The 19612-nt window shown below is 41.1% G+C and overlaps 1 protein-coding gene across 1 annotated transcript in view; it reads left to right on the forward strand.

Moving 5' to 3' along the window:
* Positions 1-19612, forward strand: part of LOC124775791 (anoctamin-4-like) — a 332872-nt gene that overhangs the window by 197662 nt on the left and 115598 nt on the right. The window contains exon 8 of the mRNA XM_047250621.1: positions 2750-2877. Within this exon, the coding sequence (XP_047106577.1) occupies positions 2750-2877 (128 nt within the window). The remainder of the gene's footprint in view (positions 1-2749; positions 2878-19612) is intronic.

The raw sequence follows: 19612 nt of genomic DNA on the forward strand, positions 1-19612 counted from the left end.
CCATGTGTCTCTGCCACCTACTCCATTCAACATAACCTCTCACTCTAGTGGGGCTACAGCTCCGGAACAAGAGAGAGAGAGAGACAGTTAGTCTCTTTGGTCCAGAAAAGGACAATATTCTAAAGCTTATCTATGTTTTCAGTATTGTTTATGTGCCTATCTACTTCTCAATGTCTCAACTTTGTGGTGAGTGGTTACGTTTACCCCTTGTAGTGTTTGTTTTCTATCCTGCACTTTCCACCACTAGTATATTAACATTGTTTATTCATTCATCTACTGATTACTTTATTGTACTTTTGTGCATGTCACCACATTAATGTAATACCATTTTTTAGTTCCCACAGAATTACATTCCTGTTCACCTACTGTTAATGGTACACATAATGTTAATGATGTTTTCTGTACAGCCAACTGGCCAGAAACTTCAAACTTTTATCAGGATTTGCTCCTATTTGAATATACACTGCCTGACAAAAAAGAGACATACCTAGAAGACCTGGTCAAATGTCAATGTAAGTTCATACACATACACACCATTGATGGACATGTAAATGATTGGAGCTGAAGCTCTCTGTGACAAGTGGAACAGCCATCAGAGTGCACTGCTTTTGTTCATATTTAATTTTGTTACCAGGCCTGGTAGGGTATATAAGGTGTGTGAATGGCATCAGACGTTAAGTATCTCTGTGAGAGACACAGAGATGCTGTGTTCTTGTGTGAGCACCTAGAGTTTGAAAGAGGCCTCATAGTGGGTCTCTGTTCGGTCAGATTGTTCAAATCTTGCAGTATCCAGATTTGACTGCATGGGAAAGTGAGGGCAGGCATACTCATAATCTAGGTTCTGGTCGACCACATCTGACCACCACAAGCAACGATTGGCATATTGTACACCAAGGACATTGGTAACCTCTTCACATCTGTGCCTGCCATCCAAGAGTAAGTATTGCACTCCCTGTAACACTGTGTCTCATCCTGCACCTTTGGTCAGAGATTAGAAGTAGATGTTTTAGGGGATTAGTGCTCCATGCATAGGGTGCCATTAAAATCACAACACAAATGGCTGGATTTGCAATGGTGCCATGACTGGGAAGCATGGACTGTTTATGAATAACATCACATTTTATTGAGTGATGAATCACAGTTATGCACTACTCTGGATAACAATCATCAGTAAGTGCAGTGGTGACCTTAGGAGACATCACACTCTTTCAATGTTTTGGAATGGCACAGGGGTTTTACTTTGGGCATCATGGTGTGAAGAGCCTTTGGATGTGACTACAGGTTTTGGCTGGTAATGATTGAGAGAACTCTGATGGCATAATGGTATGTCATGGACTTCTCATGTGATGGTACTGTGGTACTGTTTTTCAAAGTAAAATGCTCATCCACACATGGTACATGTCTCTGTGAACTGACTATGTGGTGTTGAGATACTCCTGTACCCAGAAAAATTCACAGATCTGTCCCCAATAGATCATGTATGAGACCAGCTTGGATATCAACATCTTCACAGTGCCAGTATCCTACTCAAGACACCAAGGACCAGTTATGACAATTATGGGCTACCTTACCTCACAAGAAGAATGTCTTTCTGACACACTTCCCGATGGAATCACTTCATATATCCAGGCCAGGTAGCGAGCAACATCATACTGATAAATGAGCTCATACTGTCAAGTTCTTCGTAAATGTGACTCAGATATTGTGATAACTCAAGTAACATCACATACCCTGTCAGTATGTGGTGTTTTATTTCATTTCCTCCTCGCCATCTGGCTGCTTTACTTTCTTTGTCAGGCAGTGTAGTCTGACAAGACAAGTTTGTTATTTGCATGCTAAGTGAGTCATGTTTGTGACAACTCAATATGATGTGGAATGTGTCAATAGATTTACAAATAAGATATATGTTCTTTGTGAAAACATGTTTGTATAAAGACCATTTATATAATTTGATTTTTCTCTAATTGCAATCTACAATAAAATTTAACAAATGTAGTTGAGTCACATACAGAGATTATCTGTTCAGAATATTTAACCTTGGAATAGACATAGTTGCCTATCGGAAATGATTTCAGTTTGTTTTAAACTTTCATCATTTGCAAGCACCTTTAAATCACAAGGGGAGTTGTCAAATATTTTTATGGCTGCAAGCTTTGCTACTTTCTGTTCAAGAATAAGATTCAGTTGGAGATAGTGAGACCATTTTTGTTCCTAGTGTTAATCTGTTGCATTAATGAAGTACAGAACACCTACATCATTAGAAATCAATACTGCTGTAATTTGGTTCTCACTGAAGACTTTTGTTGCTTGTGGACATAACATCATTACAATAATTTGCATTTCTTTCTGTCCATTTCTGCAATGTAACTAATTTTAACATTATAAAAATTTTAGTTTTTTTTACTAGTTATTCTCACAGAAATGTGTTTTCAAGCAAGATGTTTTTTGTGTCATTTTCCTAGGCAAGATGTTTTCTTTTTGTCATTTTCATAGGCAAGGGAATAAATGAAATGGTTTATTATCAGCGTAAAAAATATAAAATAAAATTTTGCACTGTCCAAGACAGTGGATTTTATTTTGTTTTATTTTACTTTCTATCAACACACTTTTAGGTATCGTATTTGTAGCAATGCTCTGTTAGCTATAAATTCTTCGATTTTTAGTGTTATCTTTTCATTATTATTGGCTTACAAGTGAGTGAGAACCTAATTAATTAAACCATTCTTTTATGTACTTGTAGGAAACAGAGAAGGAGGAAGAATCAGAAACACCAGGATTCCCCTTTAAGTTCAAGAAAATGTTTGAATACAACCATAACCGTATCGCAAAGGAACCTTCTTTTTATGAAGCATCCTACAGCAAGGACCAGGAAGAACAGTGAGTGTAAGATTCATGAGAATGAGACCTGTAAATTAAACATGACACAACTCTCAAACTATAATGGAAAACCTGAATGGGAATGTCGAATCATGGACCATGTGCATATACATTCGTATGCACCTATATGCTGCCATAATTACAATACTCTGCACAAGTACCCTGGTAAAAGAAGAACTGGGACTGGGTCAAAATAGAGGGAGACTTCAGAAGAAACCATACGGATAAGGGTATAAAATAATTTTAACTTAACAAAAGTGAGAAACAAAGAGATATGTGAAACTGATATTGGGAGGCAGACAGAAAATAGTACAGGTAGGACATAGTGGAGGCAGATCTCAAGGGCAGCATGATTGCCTAATGGAACATATTGGAAGGACAGTAACAACCTGTATCATTCATTGAAGCTGTTGCCATATGGTGTGGGAGTGGAGCCAGTAGGAAGGAGGGTACTAAATCAGTTATTGAAGTCATTGTTGTGGCATACAGCATGTTTACAGTGGGGGTTCAAGTGGTGATTAGCCACAGTTTGGTAGTAGTTATTCATGCAGGCAGGCAGCTGGTTAGTTGTCTTCTCCACACCTTTCTTCTTTTATAGGATACAAAATGCTTGTGACTGGACTGTGGTAGAAGGTGACAGATGCAATATACGACCAATCTTACCCAAGATTCACCTACAAAAAAATGTCCCACATGGTGCAGAATTAGGAGTACGGTTGGTATAAGGACGGATTAGGATATTGTTTAGGCTGTGTGGATGACAGAGTACAAATGTGGGTGTTTAGCATGGACTTACACTCATTTCAGTGCACATTGAGTTTGTCAAGGGAATATTAGGGTTTAATGTCTTATTGACAGCACGATCATTTAGAGGCTAACAATAGCTCAAAGTGCCAAAAGATGGGTAAGGAAATCAGCCTTGTCCTTTACAAAGCAATTGCTTGCCTTCTGGATTGCTATATAAGAATCTCTGACCTCCAGAATATGAGTCTAATGTCTTAAAATACAACACCTCACTCGATTAGAGAAACTTTAATCATTGCTAAAGGACGATGTTAAGTTTTCAAGGTCTGATCCGATGATGAAGGGGTAATAGTAATGGCTTCACAAGGGCTGTGAATGTGTTGGTGCCACTCAAGTAACTGGCAAAAGGAAATCTATTTCTGGACTAGTTGAATAGGGTATTGTGTGTTTGTAAATGCTCAGTCAAGGTTACTGATGTGTGTGGCTAACTTCCCCCTTCCACTGCAGACGGTGCCTATAGGTGCCAAGTGTGTACACAGGAACTTCTTTATGTACACTGGGTGACACTGGTGGTTGGTGTGTTATATGACAACAGATATTTTCATGGATATATATGACCTGTTGAGATCAACAACAATGGAAGTACCTCATTGATTGCAAAAGGTTCAGGTGAAGTGGTGAATCAGGGATCAGATGTTAAAGTTTATTCTTGAGCTTGACAGCATGCGAAATGTAAATTAGGAAGTTACCACACATCCTGATGAAACGTCAGTTATTTGTAGAGAATGGTCAAAGGAGGTACTTGAGAAGGTAGCAATTTTGCTTATGGAAAATGCAAATAAATAATTAAATCAAAATACATTGAACTAAAATGATGTCCACAGTATTCCAAACCAGACCTTTTGAAACCAGTAAATATTCTGTTAGCAAAATATAGACTTTTGAAATTTTAGGGACCAATATAGAGCACCATTGAATTTGGTGGGCCACATGGATACCACATGGAATAAATTAAGCACACAGATTTTCCTAGTGTGCAAGACAGTAAATTTTGGCAATGAGAATGTTCTGATGGTAGTATCCTATGGCTCAGATTCCAGCATCCATTCTGTTCAGCTCATCTGTAATGAGAGACACCTAAAAAGACTATTTGGACATCAAAACAAGAGAAGTGAGGTTGATTTCTAAGAGGTTTTTAAATGAAAAGGAAAATTCCATTGAGAATTTTGTTAAATTTATGCAGTGTCATATGAGACAGTCAGTCAAGTATTTTTAGGAGAGACAACTCCTAATATAGTTGATGGAAACAAATTTTAAATAAGAAGAAGAATCCTAGCTTCCAGACAGAGTCAAGCATTTCTGTTTCATATATGAAAAGAGGCAGTAGCTGTGGGAAGGATGAGTGGTGAAGACATGGATAGATCAATCATATGCCAGGTAGAGAAGGACCCACCATGTATTTTTTTTTTTTTTATAAATTTCATATCATGACAGTATACATTGAGTTACATCAGTGAGAAATAAGACTTGGTTTTTCTATACGTACATTCATATGTACATGAACATCCAGTTTAAGAAAGGTAGATTTACTATAAAAAAATTCAAACTGCCAGTGGGTGCTCCAGGTGAAGCTTTCAGGAGATTTATGCATACATTACTAAATATATTAAAGGATACACACTGATGAACCAGGATATTATGAGCACTTGCTTAATAGTGAGTTCAACCTTTGGAATGCCATACAGCAATGTTTATGCATGGCATGCATTCAACAAGTCCTTGGTAGGTTTTCAGATGTATGTGGCACCAATAATCTATGCTCAGGTTGCACTATTCCTGTAAATTACGCACCATTGGTATGTGGATGCAGAACTGGTGGCCAATGGCATCCAAGATGTGCCCCATCAGGTTCAGGTCAGATGAATTTAGTGGTCAAGACATCAACGTGAGTCCACTACTGTGTTCCTCAAATCACTGTAACACAACTCTGGCCTTTTCACATGGACAGTTATCCTGCTGTAAGATGCCATTGCACATTCGGGAAGGCATGAAGCATGAAGGGATGCAGATGGTGCACAATAATGGTCTCATAGTCCACAGCTCTCCTGGTGCATCAGTTACTACCACAGGTTCTGTAGACTCCCAAGTGAATCTTCCTGATAGCATAATATTTCCTCTTGCTGTTCTGTGTATGTGGCACAGTGCATGTTTTAAGCAACTGTTCACCTGGATGACGGTGTATCCAACATGACCAGTCAATCTGGTGTAACAAAAAATATGGTTCATCTGACCAGGCAACACATTTCCATTGACCCACATACAATCTTGAAGGTCTTGCAGTCATAATTGACAGTGTCATTGGATCAACATAGGGGTTGTCTGCTACAGAGTCCCATGTTCAATAATGTGGACTAAATGGTGTGTTCCAAAAAACCCATGCCAGCACCAGCAATGTACTCTGTTGTCAGATATGCAACAGATTGTCACATGTCCTACTTTGCAAGCCTGTGACCTCTAAATTCTATGATGAGCCACAGATGTTTAACACCTAGTCATCTACTTGTAGTTTCACTCTCATTCATTACTTGTTCACGAGAGTAGCCTGTGAACTGCCAACTAGCTTTTCCATTTTTGAGATGTTCATTTCTGTGTGCCATGTCATAATAATCTGCCCTTTGCAAAGTTACATATGTGAGTGGATTTCCCCACTTGCACTTCATATTGTCACTAGAATGATTCCCCATTTGTCTTTGTTCCAATTAATACTTTTCTTACTACATCTGGGTCTGCAACGCCACCACGTGGCATTAAATCTCGCAGTGGGCAGTAGCCATAATGTTTTCGCTCATCTGTGTAAAATGAAGTAAGCTCTTCAAAGACAAACTTAATGACTGTGTAACACAAGTATGTATATACAATATCAGTTTCTACTAGTAACACAACCAGATATAAGATAAAACATGTACACTGCTGAATGAAAACCAATTAGGGCACCTTACTTCAAGAATAGTATCTAATTATTACTTTAAATATGCTTTACATGTATTGGGGTGATGTAAAATGAAAATTTTTATATAAAAATGTTGTAGAAAAGTTCTTGTAGAATGTAATACTTTTACTTTAAAGGAGAACACTCTCCAAAATGCAGAAGCATTGAACTGTCAATAGCCACACACAAAAGAAAGAAAAATTACGTGGGTTTTCCTTTGATGAGCTATAGTAAAACACACACACACACCTACGCCGCTGCATGGTGCCAGCTGAACTAACAGTGCCAAGGCTATATTTTGGGCAGGTTGACTAATTCTGGTGGCGGTAGTCTTGGGTGTGGCGGGTGGAGGGAGAGGGAGGCAGGGAAAAAGACTGAGTTTGGGTGGCTAGCAGCTCAGGAGGAGGTGGCCAATTTGCCAACTAGCAATGTGGGAGGGAGGGGTGGCAGGCATATGTGCTGGTACAACTGTAGCAGGTATATAAGCTGGGACAACTGCAGCAGCTGGTAATAAGTGGCAGATGCTGAAGGTGACAGAGGGACATGAATTAAGAGGGGTGATGGGACAGAGGAAGGGGAAACTGTTGGGTGGATGGTGCAAAGTCAGTGGGTTACCTGAAACTGAGGTCAGGGCCATTACAGGAGTGGCGGATGTGTTGTAAGGATACTTCCCACCTGCATAGTTCAGACAAACTGGTGGTAGAGAAAAGGATCCAGATGGCTCAGGTAATAAAGCAGCCATTGAAACAGAGCATGCTGTGCTGATCTGCATGTAATGCCACTGGATGGTCAACTTTATCCTTTACAACATTTTGGCTGTGGCCATTCATCCTGGTGGACAGCTGGTAGGTAGTCATACCAGCAAAAATACTGTGCACTGTTTGCAGCAGATTTGGTATATGACATAGCTGCTTTTGCAGGTGGCCCAGCCTCTGATGGGGTGGGATAAGTTTGTGAAAGGAATGGAGTAGTAGCTCCATCTAGAGGAAACATTCCAAGGCTCCCAAAACTCCCAGCCCTTAGTCTGGTTCAGGTTCACTCCACATTCCTTCACAACTGCAACACTGTTTCTCCAATCCACTTTACCTGTTCCACCTCTGCCCAATGTGCTACCTTTCTGGACATTGACCTTCACATCTCTTATGGCTCCATTAACACCCTTGTCCACATTATACCCACTAACTACCAACAGTACCTGCATTTTGATAGCTACTCTCCCTTACACTTCAAAGTATGCTTCCCATACAACCTATCCACCCATGGACGATGTATCTGTGATGCCAAGAGCTGCCTTGCTGAGTGTGATTGAATGCCTCACAAAGACCTTCACAGACAAGCAATACCTTTGAGACCCAGTCCAAAACAGATTTTCTGCACCTTAGCCTCACCCTCACCCTCCCCCACAAAAACTCTCACAATCCCCAAGAATGAGCTACAAAGGAGAACCCCCCTCTCATCACCCTATATCATTGTGATCTGGAACAACAGAACCATACCCTTTCCTAGAACTTTCATTATCTTTCATCCTGCCCTGAAATGACAGACGTCTTACCCAATATCTTTCCCATCTCACCAAAAGTTGTATTCCATCACCTACCTAACCTACACACTATCCCTGTCCATGCCACTCCCACACCAACCCCTTACCACAGGGATCATATCTGTGGCAGACCCAGTTTCAAGACCTGTTCTGCAAACCCATTCAACATATATTACTCCAGCCCTGTCATAGATTTATCCAACCCCATCAGAGGCAGGGCCATCTGTGAAAGATGTCATTTCATATACCAACTCAGCTGCAGACACTGCACAGCTTTTTATGTTGGTATGACTACCAACCAGCATCCACCAGGATGAATGGCCACTGCCAAACTGTTGCCAAGAACAAAGTTGACCACCAAGTGCCACAACATGCAAGTGAGCACATGTCCAATTTTAGTGCCTGCTTCCCTACCCAAGCCATCAGTATCTTCTCCACCGCCACCAACTTCTCTGAACTACGGAGATGAAGTTATACTTACAACACATCCTCTGCTTCCATAATTGCCGTGGCCTCAGTCTTAGGTAACCCACTGTCTCTGCTCCCTCCACCCAACAATTTCCCCTTCCTCCATCCTGTCACCCATCCTAATTTATGTCCCCACATCAGCTTCAACATGTGCTACTTCCCACCAGCCACTACAGTTGTGCAGTCCCATATAATTGCCACCCCTCCTACCCTCATTCCTAGTCGATAAATAGGTCACCTCCTTCCAAGCTGCTAGCCACCCACCCCCAGTTCCTCTCCCTGCCTCCTTCTCACTCTACCACCCCCCCTCCCCCTCACCACCAACACTACTCCCACATCAGCCAGTCCACTTGCACTTGCAGAAAAATAGTATTGGCACTCGTAGTTCAGCTGGCACCAAGCAGAAGCATAGACATGTTTATACATGTGTGTGTGTGTGTGTGTGTGTGTGTGTTTTTGTGTGTTGCATTCTAGCTCATCAAAGGATAACTTCGAGAGCTAGTAAGTGTTGTTTCTTTTGTGTGTGCCTATCGACAACTCTGTGCTTCCGCTTTTTGGTGAGTAGTCTCCTTTAATCCAAAAGTATTTAAATTGATATAAATGTTTGCTGGGAATAGCTCTTATATTGATCAAATTTTTTTATGTACAAAAATTCATGATGATCTTAATACTGAGACCCAAATGTATACCTACACAAGTATTAACTTTCCATTTATTAAATCAAAGTAAGCTTTGTTTGTAGTCTTATGCTAGGTTAACACTCCTTGAGGAAAAAATGGTAGTCAGAGCAAAAATGACAAAGGTATGGGAGACTGATTGGATTAAAGCATTATGTACTAGGAAAGGACAGCTCTATATTTTAGTCAAGAGTTGAAACTCCAGCACCACCGTTATTATAAAATGCTCCTGTCTGGTATTACAAAGGCAAAACACACACTGTGTCCAGTAAATAACATCTTACAAGAATGGGGCAACAACATTTGGAACATTAATCAATAAGAAATGAAGAAAAATAGTGCTCCATGTGATAGCATACAACAACAAAATTTTTGTGGCAGAAATGGTGACACTTTTAAACCATTGTCCTCCAAAGTCAGTGATTACTTCTTCACAGTGACAGCAAATGATGCACCAACTAATAAACAACCAAATACAGATACATCAGATTTACTTGTTCAGTTTATGCCAACAGACATTAGTTTCAAAAATACAGCTCCTTAGGTGGTTTAAAAAATCATTTAGTCGCTAAAACATTGTAGTTCTGGTGACTGTGATGGTGTTTCCAGCAAAATAAATCTTTTTTTTTTTTTTTTTTTTTTTTTTTTTTTTTTTTTTTTTTTTTTTTTTTTTTTTTTTGGGGGGGGGGGGGGGGGGGTCACATGCATACTTATCAAGGGCCCAAACTCACTCTTATCAGGTGGTAGCTGAGCAGACCTACAAGTGATTTACAGCTAACAGTTTAAGTTTGTAGCTCACAAAGATTTATATTATTTTATTTCAGACAAGTAATACCAGGAGGATGAAGTGCAATCTCTAAATGGTGATTAATTAGTAAAATAAATTTCAGAAATGAATGATAAGTTAGAAAACATTTTTAATCCATAAAGGCAAGTTGCAATGACCAAAAGAATGTAGAAGTAGCACACTTCTTTGTTGCAAGGATATGATAGTGATGTTGCTTTGTGCCCAGTTTCCATTTGATGCAATACATATGTTTTCTTGTGGCAGAGGAAGAATAAACAAGAAAAGATGGATGGGGCATGAGTCATGCTTGGGTAGCTCAGAAGGTGGAGCACTTGCCTGTGAAAGGTAACGGTCCCGAGTTCGAGTCTTGGTCTGACACACAGTTTTAAATCTGCCAGGAAATTTCATATCAGTGCACACTCCACTGCAGAGTGAAAATCTCATTCAAGAAAAGAACCATTTTGTTGAATTGGGCAAAACTTTTCTGTTTCTTGTCTGAAGTGTGGACAATAGCATGAAACTTACTCGAGATATCACTCTTCCTCTAAAGGAACTCATTTGCAACTGTGTGCTTTGCATCAGTTAATCTTACACCCTCCACAGTTTCACAAAATGCAGCTTCATTAAAGGCCACCTGAGCCCAACAATCGGTAATTTTTCCCTGTGTGTGCTACTTTATAGCAGCAAGCTCATGTACTCATCTTCTGTACTAACAATAAATCATGACTAGCCTTACACTCCTGCATGCTTCAGTAAGAGAGAATGAGGTGATGAGTATGAAGTAACTACAGTGCCACAGTTCTCATACTGTTCATACTCATGGAACTACTGTGGGAACAAAAGAAGCCCCATGTAACTGCCTGATGTACCATTGGCATGTTGATTTGTGACGTGTGCAGCCCACACTTTAGATTCATACTTGCTCCATTTCTGATCTCTAACATATATGACATAAGGATATCTCGGACCTCAGCCACAATCTGGCACTGAAACAATACCAGCAGCAACAGTTGAAAAAATGTACCAGACTTGTACTCAAACATGGATATTAATCTTTATGTGAGTGGCAGAGTTAACCACTTCAGCTACCCCAGCACACTTCTCGTCCAGTCCACATTCTCAACTTGTTGCACATGTAATGTCTGCTGTCCATTACCCTCATTGCTTGCAGCATCAGCTGATTCCTACAAGGGTCAGATGTAGTGTGCATCTGTATTGAAGTCATCAGTATCATGAAAAGATAGTTGCTTCTCACCATATAGTGGAGATGTTGTTGTTGTTGTGGTCCTCAGTCCTGAGACTGGTTTGATGCAGCTCTCCATGCTACTGTATCCTGTGCAAGCTCCTTCATCTCCCAGTACCTACTGCAGCCTACATCCTTCTGAATCTGCTTAGTGTATTCATCCCTTGGTTTCCCTCTACGATTTTTACCCTCCACACTGCCCTCCAGTACTAAATTGGTGATCCCTTGATGCCTCAGAACATGTCCTACCAACCGATCCCTTCTTCTGGTCAAGTTGTGCCACAAACTCCTCTTCTCCCCAATTCTATTCAATACCTCTTCATTAGATATGTGATCTACCCATCTAATCTTCAGCATTCTTCTGTAGCACCACATTTTGAAAGCTTCTATTCTCTTCTTGTCTAAACTATTTATCATCCATGTTTCACTTCCATACATGGCTACACTCCATACAAATACTTTCAGAAACGACTTCCTGACACTTAAATCTATACTCGATGTTAACAAATTTCTCTTCTTCAGAAACGCTTTCCTTGCCATTGCCAGTCTACATTTTATATCCTCTCTACTTTGACCATCATCAGTTAATTTGCTCCCCAAATAGCAAAACTACTTTAAGTGTCTAATTTCCTAATCTAATACCCTCAGCATCACCCGACTTAATTCGACTACATTCCATTATCCTTGTTTTGCTTTTGTTGGTGTTCATCTTATACCCTCCTTTCAAGACACTGTCCATTCCATTCAACTGCTCTTCCAAGTCCTTTGCTGTCTCTGACAGTGGAGATAGGCATAATGAAAATGAGCTTTTCCTAACAAGGTCTTCATTGGAGATCCAACAGACACAAATACATGACTGCAGTCTCTGCCTGCTGAGGCCACACTGAGAGCAGCTGTGCATGATAGGAGACTTAACCAGGTGGTGGGGGTAAGGTGGATGCTGAGGCAGGGAGGAGGAGGTATAGCAGGGTATGGGTGGGGGATGGTAAAGTGCTGCTTGTGGGGGCATACAGAGATGATGTGGAGGGGTGGTACAGTCAGAAGGTTAGATGGAGGGGAGGTTAGTGGAAAAGGAGAGAGGTAAAATGACTGTGTGTGTGTCGATGGAATAGAGGACTGTATAGTGCTGGAATGGGAACAGGGAAGGGGCTAGAGGCTAAGACCAAAAGTCTAATGGAAGTTGAGGCCAGGAGGGTTATGGGAACATAGGCTATATTGCAGGGAGAGTTCCCACCTGCACAATTCAGAAAAGATGGTGTTGGTGGGAAGGGTCCAAATGGCACAGGTTGTGAAGCAGCCATTGAAATGAAGAACATTGTGTTGGCCAGTGTGCTCAGCAACGGGGTGGTCCAGCTATTTGTTGGTCACAGTTCGTCGGTGGCCACACATGTGGACAGACATGCCCACGTAGAATGCAGCAAAGTGGTTGCACCTTAGGTTGTAGACCACATGACTGGTTTGACAGGTAGCCCTGCCTTTGATGTGATAGGTGATACTTGTGACTGGACTGGAGTAGGTGGTGGTGGGAAGGTGTATGGAACAGGTCTTGCATCTAAGTCGTTTACAGGGATATGAGCCATGAGGCAACGGGTTGGGAGCAAGGTATGGATGAGGTTATTGTGTATGATTGGTAGGTGGCAGAATACCACAGTGGGAAGGGTGGGAAGGGTAGTGGGTACAACATTCCTCATTTAAGGGCATGATGAGAGGTAGTCGAAACCCTGGCAGAGAATGTGACTCAGTTGCTCCAGTCCTGGGTGGTTATGAGTCACATAGGGAATGTTCCTCTGTGGCCAGGCCGCAGGAAATCTGTTTTTGTACAAGCTTGGGGAGGAGTGGTGGGTAGTTATGGTCTGTGAAGGCCTCAGTGAGACCCTTCGTGTACTTTGAGAGGGATCACTAATCACTACAGATGCGATGACTACAGGTAGCTAGGTTGTATGGAATGGGTGGCAGCTGTCAAAGTGGAGGTATTGCTGGTGGTTGGTATGTTTGATATGAATGGAGGTACTGATGTAGCTATCTTTGAGGTGGAGGTCAAAAGTGAGGAAGATGGCTTCTTGGGTTGAGTAGAACCAGGTGAAGTGAATATGGGAGGAGGTCTTGAGGTCATGGAGGAATGTGAACAGTGTGTCCTCACCCTTTATCCAGATCGTGAAGTTGTCATCATTGCATCTGAAGCAGGTGAGGGGTTTGGGATTCTGAGTGTTTTGGAAGGATTCCCAGTATTTCAGCTCACTCTCATTGTGCACTGAAATCAGAAATATGCTTCTGACTCCTCTCACAGTGGCATTCAATCACCCACTGAACCTACTCAACAACCTTGTCCATCCCTACTCAGCTCCTGCTCCTAACCCATTGCCTCATGGCTCATACACCTGTAACAGACCTAGATGCAACACCTGTCCTCCAACCATCACCTACCCCAGTCCAGTGACAAGCAGCACCTACCCCATCAAAGGCTGGGCTACCTGTGAAACCAGTCATGTGACCTACAGGCTAAGCTGCAACCACTGGGCTGCATTCTACATGGGCATGACAACTAACAAGCTGTCTGTCCACATGAATGGCCACTGACAAACTCTGGCCAAGAAACAGCTGGACCACACCATTGCTAAGTGTCCCACCCAACACAATGCTCTGTGCCATCTGGATCCTTCCCACCAACAACAGATTTTCTGAATTGTGCAGGTGGGAACTCTCCCTGCGATATATCCTACATTCCCATAACCTTCCTGGCCTCAACCTTTGTTAGTCTTTGTCCTTACCCTCCAGTCCCTTCCCTGTTCTCATTCCAGCACCACACAGTCCTCTATTCCACCAACACACACACAGTCTTTTTACCTCTCTCCATTTCTGCTAACCACCCCCCTCCCCCTGCTTCCATCTAACCATCCAACTGCACCTAGCTGCCTTACCCTCTCTCAACATCATCCCTGTACACTCCCACAATTAGCAATTTACCATCCCCCACCTGTACCCTGCTATGCCTTCCCCTCCCCACCCCAGCCTCTTCCTTACCCCTACCACCTGTTTGCCTCTCTCATCAGGTGCAAATACTTGCAGTGTGGCCTCAGCAGCCAGAGACTGGGGCCACATGTCTGCGTGTTGCGTTTGTGTGTGTGTGTGTGTGTGTGTGTGTGTGTGTGTGTGTGTGTGTGTGTGTGTGTTCTACCTCCGGCAAAGGCCTTGTTGACTGAAAGCTCATTTTCTGACAGTCTTTTTGTTGTGCCTATTTGCGACTCAGCATATCTGCCACATGGTGAGTAGCAACTATTCTTTTCATAATATTGTTATATTCCATCCTGGATTTTCCATTGTTGTACATGAAGTTGTCATTATCCACAGGTATTTATATGTGGTGTATGAAGGAACAGACACCACATATATAATAATTTATGTGCCTAGCAGCAAATAATGATAACAACAGTAGGGGTGGACCAAGGTTAAATGGAGGAGTAAACTGAGTGAGGCAGAATTTAGTATTGGTTTTGGATTGGTAGGGTTGGTGGTAAAAATTGTTTCCACTGTAGGGGCTGGAAGAAGGAAAGAAAATCTTTAAGAAGCCCAGCATGATTGAATTTGGGAGGGGTAAAAGCTATAGTCTTTGGAAAAGACTGATACTTCTGTTTGGCTGAGGCTTTTGAAGAACAGTTTCATGGCTGCATTACAGGTTTGTTTCAGTTCTGGGTTCTGCACGGTGGTGAGAGGGATTTTCCGAGGGAATGGTAAATATAGTAGGTGTGTAAGGCTTGGTTTGGCTTCTGTGTGAGAGTGGGGTGGGGTGGGGGGGAGGGGAGGTACAATGGTGGCTCTTGTAGAGGTGTAGAGGTGGTGGATAGTAGCAGTCAAAGGCAAGAGTATGAGATGAACAGGTTGGACTGTTTTTTAGCGGGCATGCTGCTTTGTTTTCTGAAGGGAAAGAGTTTAAATCTGGGAGATGGGATGCAGGAATTTGGGATTGCAGAGCAAGAGAATCTTAAAGACGCAGAGGAGGTAGTGCAGGGAGGTTTGGGCTAGAATTATATGGTTCTGCAGGACTAGGTTGATGAGGATTACGAGCTGAAGGAATTTGAGCAGATAGAGGACATTATGAAAAGAGGCATTGCAGTTAGAGATGGGAATTTGATTCTCATGCCATTTGGGGGGATTTCATGAGCTAGACAACAATATATGGGACTGGGTTCTGCCTAGGGATAGGAAAAGTTTTCTGTATTGGTGACCATGGAAGGTGCAAAGATCCATATTTGAGGCTAAAAACTTGTAAAAATATGTAAAATTACAGAAAAATACATGTGAAAAATCACAAAAAAGATTATACGGGTGAAAATAGTGAAAAGATGAATTTGCGTAAGTAGTTTCTATGGTGAAAAATAAAATACAATGAGATCAAAGAGAAAAAATAAATAAAAAGATGAAAATAGAGTGGGATGCATGTTAGTGGATGGGTATGAAAAAAGGCAGAGGGCAGCAGATGTTATTGGATGTATGGGATGTAACAAAGTACTTGTGGTGCAGAAAGATGCTGTAAAATAAGAAAATGTGAAGGGAGGTATAGTGATCAACTCAAAGGTCCATTCCATCCTGAACTTTCTGTTGTTTAAAAACTCTCATGCATTATATATCTTTTGGGTAAACTATACACATGTGTTTCTGAAAACAGTTACTTAGTTTCTTTATGCTTTCTTTCACTGCCACCTAAGATATAAGATTATTTTGTAGAATAATTCTTCTGACATCTAGCTGAAGAAGGCCATCAGGTGCATATCTGGAATTTCCACAACTAAAATATCTTCTATGATTTATCTCAAACATTTAAATGTATTAACAGTCCCATCTCTCTTCTTCTACTGTTGCCTGATGCATGTAAAAGAAAACTATAACTGTATAGTCTAAAACAGTCTGACTTAGCAAACATTAACCCTTTGACTGCTGTTGACGAGTTTACTCGTCATGCTGCGTGCTGCTCCCTGGGTGCTAATGATGAGTATAGTCGTGGCCACAGGTTTTCCCCTGAGCGCTGTTGATGAGTTAAGTCGCACTCGCTTGCCGGCCCCTGAGTGCTGATGACGAGTATAGGCGCGCCGCTACCTGAGTGCTGATAACGACATAACTCGGACAGCAGACTTCCCGTCCCATGTCTCAGTAGCCTTTCACAGTTCTGGCCACGAGCTTGTCTGTTGTGAGCCTAGGCTTTGCACTACAGTTCACTGTTCATCAGAATTTACATCAGTGTTCTTAAAAAAAATGGCTCTGAGCACAATGGGACTTAACATCTTAGGTCATCAGTCCCCTAGATCTTAGAACTACTTAAACCTAACTAACCTAAGGACATCACACACATCCATGCCCGAGACAGGATTCGAATCTGCAACCATAGCAGTCCCGTGGTTTGGGACTGAAGTGCCTAGAACCGCACGGCCACCGCTGCTGGCCACTGTTCTTCACGTTCTGTATTTTACAAGGAAAATGGCGAGGCGTCGTGGTTGCACTGAGGAAGAAATCATGGAGATTCTTATGAGGAGCGACAGTGAGGGTGAACTACTTGATTTTGACGAAAGTGATAGCTCTTCCACAGAGTCCGAAAGCTCTATTCATAAACCGTCCACGTCAGCAGGGCTGTCAAAGCAGTCTCATGTTTCAACAGGAGATGTTAGTTGTTCTGAATCTGAAGAATCCTAAAGTGATAGTGAAACACCTACGAAAAAAGCACATCTTAGTGATATATTTGACTGGAAAGAAAATTATTTTCAGCCAGTTAATCACACATTTGATGATATGCTGTCGGGACGTGTGTGTCAAATAGGGAATGAGTCAAGTAATCTGTCAGTTTTCATGTTATTCTTCACACAAGAACTGATGATATATGTAGCTGACGAAACGAATTGGTTTTATTTATTCACCAAGGAGAATACTCCCAAATCAGTGCATTCTTGAATCTCAAAGTGGAAAGATACTGGATATGAAGAAATGTATTGTTCCATAGCTCTTTGTCTTCTGATGCCTCGCGTGAAAAAACTGAAAATTAGCGAATACTGGACCAGAGATGTTCTTCTAAATACGCCAATTTTTAGTGAACTCATGTCAAGAGACCGCTTTTTGTTACTTATGAGAATGTTACATTTCAGTGACAACTCTGCCAATACTGGAGGAGACAGATTATTCAAAACTAGGAACATTGTCAATAAAGTTCGTACAGCTTTCCGTTGTGCATTTAACCCACATCAGAAACTCTGTATTGATGAAAGTTTGTTATTATTCAAAGGATGCTTATCTTTCAGACAATTCATTCCATTGAAATGGAGTAGATTCGGTATTAAAAAATTGTGTTATGTGATTGTAAGACTGGCTATGTCTTGGATTTCATTGTTTATACAGGGGCATCAACAGAAACTGAGTTCCACAATTTGGGGAAAAATGGTGACATAGTGGCTACACTTATGAAGCCCTATTTAGAACCTGGATATACCCTCTACATCGATAACTGGTACTCAAGCTGAGACTTGTTTGCCTGGCTTCACAGACATGGGACCAACGCATGTTGTACTATCCGTAAGAACAGACGCAACATGCTGAAACTTTAGAAGAAACTGGAATGTGGAGATATTCAATTTATGTGTAATGATACAATGCTTGCTATAAAGTGGTGTGACAAAAGGGAAGTGTGGATGTTGACCACATGTAACACCACAGAAATGGCTGACACAGGAAAGATTGACAGGAATACTGGAGAAAAAATTAAGAAACCACAAAGCATTGTAGATTATAACTTGAATATGGGAGCAGTTGACCATTCTGATATGCTGCTTAGTTCTCTCGGATGTATATGGAAAACAATGAAGTGGTATAAAAAGTTCTTTTTTCATGTTCTAGAGCTGTGTGTTTTAAATGCTCATGTCCTACACAGGTCGTAAAATGATGATAGCAGAGTTTCATCTGTCACTGGTTAGGGAACTTACAGAAACGTATGAGTTAGTGCGCAGAAAAGCTGGCAGAGAAAGGTGTTCTGATGATAACCCTCTAAGATTTGTGGGAAGGCATTTTCCAGACATTATAACAAGTGAGCAATCCAAGAAAAGTGCGCTAACACATAGATGCATTGTTTGCTGGAAACAAAAAGTGCGCTGAGAAAGCAGGTACAAATGTAAAGCATGCAAGGTACCATTGTGTGTCGTACCCTGTTTTGAAAAATAACACACAAAACAGGATTACTAATTGCAACATAGAATGAATACAATAATGCTATTAGAAAAAAAAACTTCGAAAACGAAAAAAAATTATAAAAAGGGAAAAACAAAATAAAAATGTTTTTAACTTCGCCAGTGCTGGTCCAAAGCCCGGATCAAAAAGAAAGATGGGAAAAATTTTCACAAAGGGTAAAAGTAACGTCTAAATTTACAGTTCATGACTTTGAATTTTCTCTATAAGTGAATTTAATGTGCTAACAAAAAGACAGAGATTTCACAGCTTTCAAATGTTGGAAAATCTGTTGAATACTTATGTGTAACAATCACAAGTATTGTACAAATTTCGTCAAAGAAACAAAATTATGCATAATTGGGTAATTACAAAGTGCAACAAGTGTTTGGGCAAATCAGCGATACAAACAGTAGGCCATGTGAAATTTCTTATCATACCAGAATACGAATTTAACGATGTTGCTCACAGTAAAATGCGATGTTGTAGTGCGATATGGAAGATGATCTGTATGTCTCTTTCTCCTATAAACGATGTAATACAATGTTCTGAACAACAAAAATAATGTACAGTAATCTATAATCTATGGCTTATTTTATTCTTTCTTGAGTTAGTACAGTGAGGAACGCATAGATAAATGCAGACATTATAGAAGGGTATCCAAGAAAGAACAATAAACTATTGATCTAAAGCTAACGAATCACGTCACTTTCGGCATGATCTACAAAAATAGTGCAAGAAAACTACAAGCAAGATATCATTCTTGGTGACGGAAAATAGTTTTACCAGACAGTTTGATTCTGTAGTAATTCACCTGCAGGGGAACTACGTAGTGAGAGCATTTGCGAGTATTCTGTATCAGCCGTGAGAGGACACAATATTTCACGTGGAGTCACAGTCACTGCAGAAATATTCAGCACAGGGCAGGTGGGGCAGTGAGGGGCACTCTGCCCCAGGCGGCAGCTCGAGGGTCAGGCACATTAGCATATGTACAGGGATGACAGTGCAGGCCGCAGTGCCTCAGCATGCCAAGCGGATAGTGTGCCTCCAGCAGTCAAAGGGTTAAATTGACAACCCTCAAAGTAATTTT

This window comes from Schistocerca piceifrons, chromosome 2, assembly GCF_021461385.2.
Source record: "Schistocerca piceifrons isolate TAMUIC-IGC-003096 chromosome 2, iqSchPice1.1, whole genome shotgun sequence".
Classification (NCBI taxonomy): Eukaryota; Metazoa; Arthropoda; class Insecta; order Orthoptera; family Acrididae; genus Schistocerca; species Schistocerca piceifrons.